At 39.1% G+C, this 14,502-nt stretch overlaps 1 protein-coding gene across 1 annotated transcript; it reads right to left on the reverse strand.

Moving 5' to 3' along the window:
- Window positions 1–3,692: 3,692 nt before the first annotated feature.
- On the reverse strand, window positions 3,693–11,074 carry LOC119992729 (putative disease resistance RPP13-like protein 1). The gene is made up of 7 exons (XM_038839522.1): window positions 10,430–11,074; window positions 9,625–10,365; window positions 9,136–9,492; window positions 8,863–9,069; window positions 8,386–8,802; window positions 4,570–5,024; window positions 3,693–3,834 (listed from the first exon to the last, which is right to left on the reverse strand). Exons 1-7 carry the CDS (start codon window positions 11,072–11,074, stop codon window positions 3,693–3,695), a joined length of 2,964 nt encoding a protein of 987 aa, XP_038695450.1.
- Between the last annotated feature and the right edge of the window lie 3,428 nt (window positions 11,075–14,502).

Raw genomic sequence — 14,502 nt, forward strand, 5'->3', positions numbered from 1 at the left:
CAAGTGAATACCTGACAAAATATTTAGAAACACCACCTGCGCCAAGCCGACCAGCGAAAGTGCAAAAGCTGAATATACACAACAAGCAGACCCCTAGGCCATAAAGCAAGATCCTGGCCTCAATGGATCAATAGAGAATCACTCAATGACTACCCATCATTGACAAAGACCACAGTTCACAGTTCAGCCGCAACCTACTCAAACAACTTTGACCTGCAATAATCCTTTTTCTTTTCCCTAAGCAGAGAACAGGACTAACATTCATATCCAACCACATCTTTAAATGGGATTCTGAATTCGGAAACAAACGCATCTCATGATATGTCCAATGTCCAATCATCATGGTATGATAAAGAAAAAAAAAACAAAGATATGTATACGGCCGGACGACAAGTATTAGCAACCTCCCTTAACATGATCATTAGAGTACTCACCGGCTGAACTTCTTATTCAATTTGTAGTTGGAGAAAATTGTGACAAACTTTGGGTGCAAGTTTTTGGCTCTTATTTGCAGTTTAAGATTGTATTTTCTCTGTCCGGGCAAGTAAAGAAATCCCCATTTCCTTCATTCTTCTTTTTGTGGGCTTATGTTACGACTCTTGTATTGTTGAAAGTTCTTTTGGTTCTGGACTCTGGAGATGATGCAGGATGAATAATCCACGTTGTGGAGGAATCCCACATCGGTGGTGACTGGCCCAGAGTTGCAGTATATAAGTGGGTCAATCCTAACACTAGTCAACCGGTTTTCTAGTGGGTAGTTAGGGCCGCTTGTTGTTGGGCTTGGGCAGGGCCTGCGGTTGTTACCCTCGCTGCATCAGTTGGTATCGAAGCCTCGGGGGCCTGCCCGTCTGGACTTGCTCCTGGGGAGTGGGAGCACGAGGACGTGCTCTCTCTTGGCAAGAGGGAATGATGCAGGATGAATAGTCCACGTTGTGGAGGAATCCCACATCGGTGGTGACTGGCCCAGAGTTACAGTATATAAGTGAACCAATCCTAACACTAGTCAACCGATTTTCTAGGGGGTAGTTAGGGCCGCTTGTTGTTGGGCTTGGGCTAGGCCTGTGGTTATTGCCCTCGTTGCATTAGGAGAGATTCCAATTAAAACTTCCTTGTCGTTTGCTCGAGTTTTTGCTGGAAAGTATGTGGAGAAATGTAGAGTGATGCAGCAAGCAGTAGCAGTTTTTGACTATTTTTTGAACCATTTGGCAACAGCCTAGTTGGTTTTATAGTCTACGGTGCACGAGATCGGGAGTTCGAACGAACTAGTTATGATATTTTCTGTGGCTTGTCTCACTGCCGGGCCTCAACCTGCATGCACTTCGACTCAGTCTTACTTGCCACTAGTGTGGTGCGGGCTGGTGTGGCGACCTGAGGTTTTGTGAAAGGAGTTCGAAATCAACCAATTGGGATATTTACTTATGAAATCTTGATTCCATGAGCATGTCCCACTTTCCAGACCTCTACTTGCATGGGTTTTGACCCAATCTTACCTGTTGCTAGAGTGACGCGAGCTGATTTGGCGGCCTGAAGTATACGAAGGGCATGTTGGGCTGAGTGGTTACTCAGTTAAGAAAAGTTTTTGAGTATTTAGACTAAGCTTATTTATTCAGCATCATGCAAATGCGAGACAATGAGATGGTGAACTGACATCAATGCCGTCTGCGTGATTTGGAAACCTTCAGAAGAAAAATTAGTCCCACACAACCCACCTGGGAATAGAATGATTTGCATGAGCTGCAGGCTGGAGCTATGTAGAGTAGCCCTTCTCCTAATTATGTGTTTGTGGGAGCTGGGCGAAAGTATTTGGATTTTGGATTGAAGTTGTTCAAAGAAGGGTGTTTTTCATTTTTTTTCTAGAAACAAATTACTAGAAAGATAAATGCTCTGTTTGTTTCAAGAAAAATTACTAAGTTCTACGAAAGCATATGATTTTCTGGACCTTTCTTTTTTTTTGAAAGAGTAATACTTTACATATTTTCATAACAGTCGTGATGAAAAATTTAACAACTTTTCCTCTGAAAATTAAACCTTGATTTTTTTATTTTTCTTAAAACCAGTTACCAGAGTGAAAATACATATGAAGCTCAATGTCTGATAATTACAGCCTAGAAGTTATTGAAATTGGGTGAAGCCTCGAGTTTAAAATATTACAAGTTGTACAGCAGAGTGTAGCAGTGAATTATTATCAACTATACAGATCATCGATGGGAATGGAAGTTCAATAACAATATAAGATGTAACAACATACCCCATAAAAAGAAAATGAAGCCATCTAAGATATGGTCTTTTCCTTTTGCTGATCTCTCTCTCTCCAGCAACCCTATGGAGTTTGTGATGAAGAAATTGTTCAGCAACAAAAACACCCAATTAGTCAGTCCACTCCCAATTTGCATCAAAATGGACTCTTTGATAAACGCCCTCAAAAATTGCTTCAGTGTCCTGAGTGACTCATCCTTGACGACCTGAAAGGTATGAATATAAAAAGGATTAGGAGAATTCAAAATTGGCATTGAAATTACAAAGCGTAGCAACTATGAATTAGTAGATTCACATAAACAAGGAAAACAAGCGTTGTGTTTGCTGGGTGGGCAGACCTTGGCTTCTTAAACTCTGATCTCTGATTATGTCTTGTCTTGTAAGATCAAAGTAAGTCAGTTGCCGAAGAATCTGAATCATAATAGACGTCTAATCCCTTTCTTTCAACGAAGTCGTCTTTTTTGAGGAGCGAAGAACCAGAGATCCTCATTCCTTCAAGAGAGAGAGGCAGGGCTTCCTTTGGCAAGGATCGGAGTTTGGGGCAGTTGGTGATGTTCAGTTCCTCAAGAGAGGTGAGTATTTGGAGTCCCATGGACACAGATTCCAGACTCAGGAAATCTCTTATCTCGAGTCGCTTCAGAGAGGTGGGAAGCCAACGACAATTATCATCCGGAAATAATACCACATCTGCAGTCGCAGGACATCTACCACGAGCTATAAGTGTTTCCAGAGAGGATAGCATGCCCAAACTCCACTCGTCCTTATTAATGACCTGAAAGTTGTTCATAAAAAAAAAAGAAGAAAAGACCTGAAAGGTATGAATATAAAACGGATGGGAAGAGAATTCAAACTCACATTGAAATTACAAAACATATATATATAGCAACTATGAATTAGTTAGTAGATGCACAAAAACAAGAAAAACAATTTTGTGTGGTGTTTTGTGGGTGGGCAGACCTGCAGGACTTCTTAAACTCTGATTGATTGATTATGATTTATCTTCTCAATCATCATAGTCGACGGATATTCCCTTTTTTCCCTTAAGTAGTTTTTTCTTGAGGAGCGGACAACCACGGATATATATATCTGTAAGAGAGAAAGGCAGGGCTTCCTTTGGCAGGGATCGGAGCTTGGGGCAGCCTCTGATATGTAAATATTTAAGAGAGGTGAGCATTTGCAGTCCCATGGACACAGATTCCAGACTCACGAAATCTCTTATCTTGAGTCGCTTCAGAGAGGTGGGAAGCCAACAACAATTATCATCTGGAAATGATACCACATCTGCAGTTGCAGGACATATACCATGGACTTCAAGTGTCTCAAGAGAGGATAGCATGCCCAATCCCAACTCTGCTATTGGTATTGGGTTCCTAATATTCTCACAGAGCCACATTCCAAGGTAAGTAAGGTTTCGAGAGAAACCACAGTACCGCACATTAGGACAACGCCGTATGATCAGCCCTCGAAGTGAAGGGAAGTGGCTTTGCATTGGAATGGGCAGCAACGACAGATTTTAGCATTCTTCGATTGCGAGGTATTGAAGTCTGGTGCTGAGGAAGCCCATTGTAGGGAAGGACTCTAAAGCAGGACAACCAGATATGTACAGACACCAGAGACTTGGCAAACAGTCAATGGAGGGCAATGCTTTTACGTTATCGCTATTCTCAATTCTAATACTCTCAAGTGCCGTGTTCTTCTCTGAAATTGATGATTCCAATTGCATACAAATACAACCCCCAATTCCAAGGGGTTTAAGAGTGGCAGGAAATTTGCCGGCTAGAGAGGAGGTAAGCCCCTGACATCCCACAATCTCTAATTTCTCGAGATGAGACTTAGAGTGTGTTTGGATTGGGGGATTTGGAGGGAAGGGAAAGAAAGGGAAATAGAGTTTCCTTCCAAATCCCTTGTTTGGATAGTTTATTAAAAATTAAGGGGAGGGATTTGAGAGGAATATTTCATTAAATTTTTGTTAAAATTCTTTCTCTCCAAAATGGAGTCATTTGGAGGGAAGGGATTACTAATTAAGTCATTTGTAAGTTAAATATCTATTTTACCCTTGAACATAATATTTTAACATAAAAATAAGGATAAATTAGTAAATTAAACAAATTTTCTTTTCTTCTTTTTTTATCTATCCAAATATGGAAGAGGGAAAAATAATCCCCCTTCCCCTCCCTTCCCTTCTCTCCCCCTCCCCTCCCTTCTCTTCCATTCCACCCAAATCCCTCAATCCAAACACACTCTTAGACTCAAACAGTCTTGTGTTGTCATCTTGCACCATCAATCCATCAGGTGGAGACAATAGAATTTCACAATTCCTGATTTCCAATCTCCTTAATGAGGTAGGCAACTTGAAGTTCCTTTCGAAGTACTTGAGAGGAGCAATCTTCAATTTCTAGTTCTTCGAGAAGGCTTTCCCTTCCATCTCTAGTGTTTATCATCGGGAAACACTCGAGAGCATCACAATTTTTAACTTCAATGCATTCTAGACTACATGGCAATCCACTTGGAAAATTCCAAATCAGTTTAGGACAATCATATAACCTAAGCTCTTGAGGATTAGGGAATCCTTCACCACTCATATTGCCATGAGACCAGTCCCTCCACTCTGACATATGACCAATTTCCAACCTCTCTAGCGATGGAAATGGCACAACATTCCCATAGAACTCGACACCTATGGTTTTCACCGCCTTCAATCCAATTATGCCTAGCTCTTGAGTAAGCAAAGATGCCCAAGTGGTGGTAAGAGTTTGTGATGGATCGTACTTAACACAAGAGGGGGGGTGAATTGTGTCCCCAAATTCCGATAGGAATCTCTTTTTATAATTTAAAAGGAAATCAATGTCAATTAACAATTGACACACAAATTTGAACTCTAATGATTATCCTAATCAATATTCATTTCAATGCAAGATGTGATACAATATGGTGAATGATCAATTATCAAATAATCAAGGAATTGCAAAAACAGATTTTTTTCAAACAACACACTGCACACAGATTTTACAACTCAAATTTCACCTAGCAAATCAAGTCAGAATTCAATGAAATTTGGTATGCAGTATCACAACATCCTAATGAATACTATATCAAAAATTCAGATTAAAATTCAAAGTTTAGCTATGTGAACAGTGCACGGACAGACTAGTGGTTCAGAAAATTCTGCAATCAAAACACTTAATCAATCAACAAGCAAGCAATGCAATCAAGAAAATCCACACAGCAATTTATAGTAGTTCGGAGACTCTTCTCCTACATCTACTACCTAGGTTCACCAACCTAGGATTTTCCAACCTCCACTAAGGATGTGGTTTTCTCAAGAGCTCCACAAAACTCACAAGGGTTTTTAGGTCACCCTTAAAACTGAATATTTCAAGACAATCTTCAAACTTTACAACCAAGGGTTTCAAGCACTCCCTTAAACTCAACCTCAATAAGGTTTTTGCCCAATGAAGGGACTTTTACAAGTGTTCGGTATAAATGGTTCACTCAAGGTTTGCACTAAGCAATGGGGTTGAGGAACACTCAAGAATCACAATATCACCTCACGGGTTGGATAGAAAATGAAGAATAATGAGGATTTTCGAATTTGAAAATAGGAAGCCAAATGAGAAGCACTCCCTCTTTGCAAAAGCAAAATAGTGAGGAAGCCTTTAGAGTGGCTTGGGTAGAAGCTTGGATTCAATGGCACAAACTAGCTTGAAAGCTTTGAGAGCAAGAATTTCTTCAATATAATTTTTGGCTTCTCCGAGTTGGAATGAGGAAGAACCCCTCTTTATAATTTACCAAGCTCTTGTGATTTCCACCATTGGATCTTTTTCTATCTTCAAATCTCGACCTTCAATTACATGTGCAAATCTTGGCCATTGAATGAATAGATCATTAAATCTCAACCTTGCAATATGTAGCCGTTGCACTTGCATCATTTTCCAAGTCTAGCTTTCCAAGATTTGAGTTGTCATGTGCACTTGCAGCCATCTTTGACAATTTGATCAAACTTGCACCAAATCTTGACCTTGGTATCTCCAACAATTTTGTCATCTTTGACCATTTGATCAAACTTACACCAAATCTTGGCCTTGGTATCTCCAATGATTTCCTACAAAATGTGTAGCAACTTGCAACCATCTTTGACTCCAAAAATCAAGTAAGATCTTCTTTTAAGTCAAAAATTGCAAGCAAGAATATGGTCTTATGCACAACCATTGGATTCACCTTTTAAATGGTCATCTTAACCCTTCAAGTCTTGTTGTAATCTAATCCATTCATAATTCAAAACAATTCAATCTCGGCCATAGATTAGAGTACCGTTGGAGCTTGTAGTCTTCAAGAATATCTTCATAATCTAAGTCTTGTCTAGTTGCAAAATATACTTTCTCATCTCTTACAAATTTCAACCATTGCATTTGTCCTTTAGCTTCATCAATTGTCTTCTCACAAAAATCTTATCATTGACCTCAATAAAGGAAGCATGTGCAAGATCTTGTTTGATGAAGATAAGAGATCCTTCACTTGACCAAACATGTCCCTCCAATCTTGACTTCAAACTCTGAATTTGGCAGCACCAATATATCCATATTATACAGCCCTAAAGCTAATTCCAATCATCAATCAAAATGCCTTAGTGGAAGGTTGATGAACATAGGTTTTTCTTGGTTTTCTAGAGATCCAAGCTCATACTTGAAAACCGGACTTCAATTCACTTGAGAAAACTGAATTCTGAGTGATATAACATCCTCATGATGATTAACCTACAAAGAAATAGGAGGTAGAACTCCTCAATTGCATGTAAGCTCAAAGAGCTTCATATAGAGCGCATAGGTTAATTACATTAGAAAAACAACCCAGAAAATTCATATTACTGTATGATAAATCATTTTATATGTATTAGAATGTCCATGTAAAATTTCATAACAATCGGAAATCGTTTGGTCACTCAACCAAGCAATTTGCTCACTAATAGTGAAACCGATAAATTCTAAGTGTAAATTCAAAGTCATTTTGCAAACTCAGTGTAAATGACCTTTTCTCTTGAACTTTACTAAATCAAATATGTTCATAGTGATGAAACTAAGATGCACACGAAATTTCATTTAAATCGGAGTTCATTTGGTTCACCACGTTCACAAAGAACACATATGCACAAAATTAGGTAAAACCTAGTTTTGGCGGAATTTAAGCATATGACCAAATATATATGTGATGCACTTAATTTCTCATGATTATAGTCCTAGAACATATATTAAACCTTCATGTGCATGTGGTTCAAGTTTCAAGTCATTTGGACCTAAGTAAGATAAATTATGATCATTAGAAGATTAATGCCCTAACTTAGTCCATGTATGTTTGTTTCCAAAACTTAATTTCCAGCACTATCTCAAAAATATATAGATACCAAATGCACATAGAGATATACATAAGCCTTCATTTGTATATGCACAATTAAGATATTAAACAATTAACCAAATAACCATTTAAACATGTTTTCTAGCATTTTAGGATATGTTCAAGTCAAGCATGATCACACACATTTTAGTATACAATTATACACAATCATCAAAAACACAATGTTGACCTAGACACTAAGTCTTAGTCCAACACTTCCTTCATATTTCATTCGTATAAATATTCAAAGCTAAGAATCAACATAAACCAATATCTTCCTCAAGAAATCTTCAAGGATGGATACTCCTAACTCTCCACCTGTAAAAAGGTCTAGAACTGATGAAGGTTCTACTTCTAAAGAAGAAGAAGGTGGAAATGATCCCAGATTCAACCTCTCCCCTATAAGGGAAGACGTATACGAGGACGATCCCCAGAAAACCATCGAATCTCTACAAGAAGCTTTGATGGAAACCAAAAGGAGACTTAAAAAAGCAACCGACAAAGTTCAAGACTACAAAAGGCAACTTATGGTTTCAAGGTATGCCATACAAGGTGTTCGATATATGTCATGGGGCAGACAAGCAAGTACTCATGACCCAGATAAATTGCACGAATCAATCACTGAGATCACAGTACAACTTGGATCTGTTGCAGATGGAATAGACAGTGTTCTTTATACCCTAGAATAAAATTCCTGTTCAACAGTTTGGTCTCTCCACAATATCTCAGAGTTAAGGAAACCAAAGGAATATTACTCATCCAAAATGGGAATTCAGCACCACAGTAGGATGAAATGGTAAGCCTCTTCAAGTTTTGATAAGGTTCAAGTGATTCAAGCACCGACATGTCATTCCTTCCATTCCTTCCAAGGCAATAAACCCAATATAATTCCAATTCTTCAAGGCCTTGTTTCCCCTTTATGTTTGCTAACTTTGCATCTTGTACATTTTCAAGCCCTTGAACGGATAAACTGCCACGAAGATTATTCAAGTTCTTGAGTTCAGCAATTGTAGTTCCATGGCCTTCTCTCACAATAAACTTGGAGAAAGTCTGTAGATTGGTCATCATACCTATGCCGGATGGCAACTTTTGTAACATAGGTGTCATAGAAATATCAAGATGCCGCAAGTTCACCAGATTACTAATTTTATCTGGCAACTTTTTTAACATATAACAATAACACAATAGCAACATTTGCAAATTAAAGAGAGTGCTCACGGACTCTGGAAGCTGTTGAATAAATGTATTAGATAAGTTGATGTACCGCAGGTGTATCAAATCTCCAATTGAATTCGATAGCTTTATTTCTCGAGATCCTGAAAGAAAGAGCACCCTTGCGCATTTTGATTGTGTTAATAACTCGTCCAACATGTTGTATCCCCGGTCAAGAAAAGAACCACCTCTTTGCCAAATTGTTATCAACCTCTTCATTCAAGAATAGACTAAATACTCTTGCGAGTCTTCACAAAAAGAAAAGGATGCATGACGAACCTTTTCATACTTTGAACTTGACATATCAACCTCTGTCTTATCCTCACAATTATAACAAATATCTCCTGCAATAGTTTGAGCAATATCACTTATGAGATCATGCATCACAAATACTGATCTCGTACTATTTGTTGGTCCAATGAATGATATTGATTGATAGAATATTCTTGATTTATTGCTCGACGACTGAAAGAATGATCTTGATACCAAGTCCTCAAAGTATTCAATTCCCAAGTCCTCCATTAGCTTCCCACCCTGGGCATGTTGCAAGAAGCCATCTGCCATCCATAGCGAAACCAACTCATCCCTTTCAAATTCATAATCCTTAGGGAATATTGCACAATAAACAAAGCATCGCTTTAAATAAGAAGGGGCATCATTGTAGCTCAATTTTAGAGTTGGATGGTTACTGTTGCTCGTCCTACTTGATGGTAGAAAGAATGATCTTCATTGATTACTGATCGACGACTGAAAAAATGACCTTGATACCAAATCCTCAAAGTACTCAATTCCCAAGTCCTTCATTGTCTTCCTTCCCCGGGGATGTTGCAAGAAGCCTTCTGCCATCCATAGCGAAAACAACTCATCTCTATCAAATTCATAATCCTTAGGGAATAATGCACAATAAGCAAAGCATCGCTTTAAATGAGAAGGGAGATCATTGTAGCTCAATTTTAGAGTCGGATGGATATTGTTGCTCGTTTCTGGTGAGTTCCACCATTTGTTTCTCAATACACATTCCCACTCTTCACGGCTTCGTTTATTGCGCAAGCCTCCCAATACTTTTCCAGCCAACGGAAGTCCATCACACCTTTTCACCGACTCTTGACCAATATCCTTTAGATCTAATCGTGCATCAAAACTTTGTGCCGCCAAAGCATGGCGAGCTAGTAAGAACAAGTAATCATCATCTGGCAACTCCTTCACACAGTAGACATGAACATCACCTGTGATAGGTGCAGCATTATTCTTACGAGTGGTGACAATTATTTTGCTACTGGATGCTGTAGAAACAAAAGGTCTACGTAGTAGATCCCATTGATTGTAATCCTCTTCCCAAACATCATCTAGGATGAGTAGAAATTTCTTTTGAGACAAATTCTCTTTCAATGTTTCTTGAAGTGAATTCAAATCTAGATCCCTCAAATCACGGATCTCCGGAGCTACATACCGCAAAATTGTTCTCGTTAACATAATAACATCAAAATTTTCAGATACACATACCCATACCTTATGTCAAAATAGTCATTTACTACAGAATCGTTGTAGACTAATTGTGCTAAGGTAGTCTTACCAATTCCTCCCATCCGATCCCCACGATAGGGATCACAGAAAAGGAATTGTTACCACCTTCTTCATTGCATAACAGCATCTTAATAATAGCTTCCTTGTCATCGTTTCTTCCGTAAATATGTGATTCATCTACCAAAGAAGTTGTCGGTGGCCTTTCCTTCAGCTGGTTGGATCTCGTCCCATTCGCAATCCTCCTCAAATTGAGAGTCTGCGCTTGTCTCACATTAATACGATGTAATCTTTTAGTAATGTCTTTTATCCTGGATGCCATCTTAATATTGAACCCAAAAGAAGTGAAACGAGTGGGGATGAACTTTCGCAGCCTGTTTGTGCTTGCTTGAGGATCTTCCATCACCTTGCGCTTCAAAGCTTCAGTGTTGAACTCATCCAACACATCCTCAATGTCATAGGTCAGATCTCGAAACTCATCAAGCCATTTTTTCACAGAAGAATTTGTCATTTGCGTGTCTTCAGCATCATCGAGCAAAGAGTTGATTTCGCCCAGCATAATCTCCCAGTCCTTGAGGTCAGCATGGATTTTCTCCCGTCGAGTAAAGATGTTGAGTTCATGAGAGGTCAGCCTTTCAATCAATTGTTGAACAGAAGCCGAGAGGAGTGCTCCTCCAACAGTAGTAGCGATCTCCATTGTAACAGAAGAAACACAAAATAGTAGAGAGAATGAAGTTTCAAAAGACAAATTAAATCTCACAAAGTAAGGTCCTCCTCCTGCATATCTCTTTCGCGTTCTTTTTTTCTTTTCTTTTTTTTCCTTGGAAAAAAAAAAATACCGTCCCATCTGCACCACTTGTGATTAAAGTGGCACCATTAATCAATGGTTTGGTACTTTGGTGAATGAATAAGATTGGATACTTGTATTCTTCTCCAAGAGGAGCTATAGATGGAGATACAATAACACATTTTGATAGCTACTAATTTTTTGGCATTTCCATTGCCAATAGATAGGCATTAGTGGAAGGAGACTTTTCAAGTCTTTCTTTCGCTGGACAATGGACACATATTTTTCTAGTGGAAAACCAAGAACAAAGCTGTGGTCATGTGTTTATACTATAGAGGGAGGACCTACCCCTCTGACCATAAAATATACACCATGAATTAAAAAGCAAAAAATAAAATGCATATGGAGCTCAATATGTGATTGTTACAACTAAATTACTAAAATTTGCTCAACTTGGATCAAACATCACCTTTAAAAGCTAAAACATGTAAGTTGTGCAGCATGATATAGTTGTGAATTATGAGCACTCGCATCATGGACTCTTAACTCTTAACATATATGGATTAATGAGAGGTCATTAGTAGAAATAATTTGGATTGATTTCACAAAAGATAAGCTTAAAAATAATTTTTAAAAAAATAGATGAGACCTACAATCCTTTAAGATTACTTTGGTCTTTCGATTGGTAGATGGTGGATACCACATATTTGACTAACGCTCCAATCTGATAATACATACAAAGAGAGGGTTGTCGCAAATGCGTGAAATGATGAACAAACATAAATAATCCAACTAACCGTTTCGTGCTCAGAATACTAATATTTAGGAATTTTTTGACACAAGAGGACCTTTTTTGTCTTTCCCATACACACAAACACACTTAACATCTTGCGCAAGAGTACAAAAATATAAAGCAATCGTCAACAATTATACAGACTTGCCTTCCATTTTATTATATCACATAATTGTAGATGTATCTCAAGCTCAAATGGGAGAGAGAATGTGATGTAGAACATCGAATGTGAAATACCACATCGGTGGTCTGTGGTTCCAAGTTATAGTATATAAGTTGGGTAAACCTAACATTAGTTAACCTGTTTTCTAGTGGCTAGTTAGGTTTGCTTGTTGCTGGGCTTGGGTCCGGATTTACATCAGAGCAGGTTTCGAAAACACGTGTCAGCTAGGGCCTACTGGAATTTTCGTGTCACGTGCCGGGCCCCGAGGGGCATAGTACTGGGCGTGGTGGCGGCCCAGGGGTAGCAGCGGCGTGTCGTAGAGGGTGAGAATGATGTAGAACATCGAATGTGAAATACCACATCGGTGGTCTGTGGTTCCAAGTTACAATATATAAGTTGGGTAAACCTAACATTAGTTAACCGGTTTTCTAGTGACTAGTTAGGTTTGCTTGTTGCTGGGCTTGGGTCCGGATTTACATCAGAGCAGGTTTCGAAAACACGTGTCAGCTGGGGCCTACTGGAATTTTCGTGCCACTTGCCGGGCCCCGAGGGGCGTAGTACTGGGCGTGGTGGCGGCCCAGGGGTAGCAGCGGCGTGTCGTAGAGGGTGAGAATGATGTAGAACATCGAATGTGAAATACCACATCGGTGGTCTGTGGTTCCAAGTTACAATATATAAGTTTGGTAAACCTAACATTAGTTAACCGGTTTTCTAGTGGCTAGTTAGACCTACTTGTTGCTGAGCTTGGGCCAGGATTTACATCATAATGATGTTTAAAAGACAAATCTGACAAGATAAGCTTCTCCTGTACATCTTTTTGGCGTTTTCTGTGTTATTTTCCTTTCTTCTTTTTTTGTTTTACATCTTTTTGGCTTTTTCTGTGTTATTTTCCTTTCTTCTTTTTTTGTTTTACATCTTTGCAGGGGTCAAAGTCAACCTCAACAAATTATATGGCTCATGTTCAACCCAACAACAACATAAAAGCCCAACAGAGGCTAGGGCCCCGAAGTCCAACAATAATAAAAGCCCAACAGAGGCTAGGGCCCCGAAGCCCAACAACATAAAACAGACCAGAACTTACAGTCCAAAAATGACTTGGTCTTATCAAGGCAGTACCAAGCCGATGCAAATAAGGCCCAACCAATAACTAAGGGACGAAGCCGAAGATAAGGCAGTTCCTCGTTAAATGGTAACAACCGAAACTACTGTAAACTACTACAAACTGCTGCAAACTACTACAAACTCCTCCAAACTGTCGTAAAGTCCTCCAAACTGCTATGAACTTCTCTAACTGCCACAACTGCTGGTAACTGCTCAAGAAAAGCATAAAAGGAGTTCATTAGGAGGGTGGAGGGGGATTCGGATTGGGATTTCTTACTCGCACTGTATTCACAAGTGATAAATAAAATACCATATCATTCTGCACCGTGGACCTAGGCTAAAAGCCGAACCACGTAAAATCTCTCTGTTTTGTCTTATATTTGCCCATGCATTCTCCACAATTCGATTGTCGATAATTTACATCAACAATCTTTTTGGCGTTTTCTGTGTTATTTTCCTTTCTTCTTTTTGTTGGCGTTTTCTGTGTTATTTTCCTTTCTTCTTTTTTTGTTTTACTTAGAGAGAAAAAAAAGAGGCCATGAGGCCCATGACGACTTCTTTGATTCTTCTGCTGAGGTTCCACGAAATTACAACAAAAGCCAGCAATGAAGTCGACGCATCTATTGGTGCTTTTGAAGTTGACGGTAGGAATGATAACGAATCGAGTTCGAGTAGGATACTGTCCCAGCCATAGTTACCAGAAACTTAGTGCGCTCTGTGTTGTGGTACTGGTACAGGAACGGAGTACGTCATTTGATTAATTTGTGGTACGTTTGGGGTAGGATTAGTTGGTACACTAGGTGGGATCGTGGTATGGTTTGAAGTGTTATTTGGGTCGCCACGCTCGTCTTCTTCTGTGACTACCTCCGACATAGTCTGAAATTTGTATGTTTTTGTATGGAAGTTAGAACATGACAGATTGACAGCAGCAAAGTAAAGAAGAGGAAGTTAAGTAAAAAAGATTACAATTTAAAAGTTGAGTAGAATACTACATTGACCAACTCTGTTGAAACTTTGGGTGAAGAGGAGGCCAAAAGCTACGTTGTTGATTATGATAAAACTAATTTGATTGAATCCACAAAAAAAATGATGACAGACTTTTGGGACACTAATTTGGGCATCCCATGGACGTCCATCCTAATTCAGGGTATGAGGGGGGATTGACCATTCCCAGTAAGTATGGTCACATCCGCATCCATATCCATTATACTAATTAAATCTACACTCATATCCGCCCTTGACCTGGAAATATCCAAGTCCCCCATATTCGTGTCCATCGGG

This window comes from Tripterygium wilfordii, chromosome 23 (genome assembly GCF_013401445.1).
Source record: "Tripterygium wilfordii isolate XIE 37 chromosome 23, ASM1340144v1, whole genome shotgun sequence".
Taxonomy (NCBI): Eukaryota; Viridiplantae; Streptophyta; class Magnoliopsida; order Celastrales; family Celastraceae; genus Tripterygium; species Tripterygium wilfordii.

Excerpts from the sequence above, each read along its gene's own strand:
- LOC119992729 (XM_038839522.1), bottom strand. The coding sequence starts at position 11,074 with ATGGAGATCGCTACTACTGTTGGAGGAGCACTCCTCTCGGCTTCTGTT. Across the intron at positions 8,803-8,862 it reads TTCAACAGCTTCCAGAGTCC|TTGCCAGATAAAATTAGTAA; the intron begins GTGAGCACTCTC and ends ATGTTAAAAAAG. Across the intron at positions 3,835-4,569 it reads GAGATTGGAAATCAGGAATT|AGTCCTTCCCTACAATGGGC; the intron begins GTGAAATTCTAT and ends GTCCTGCTTTAG.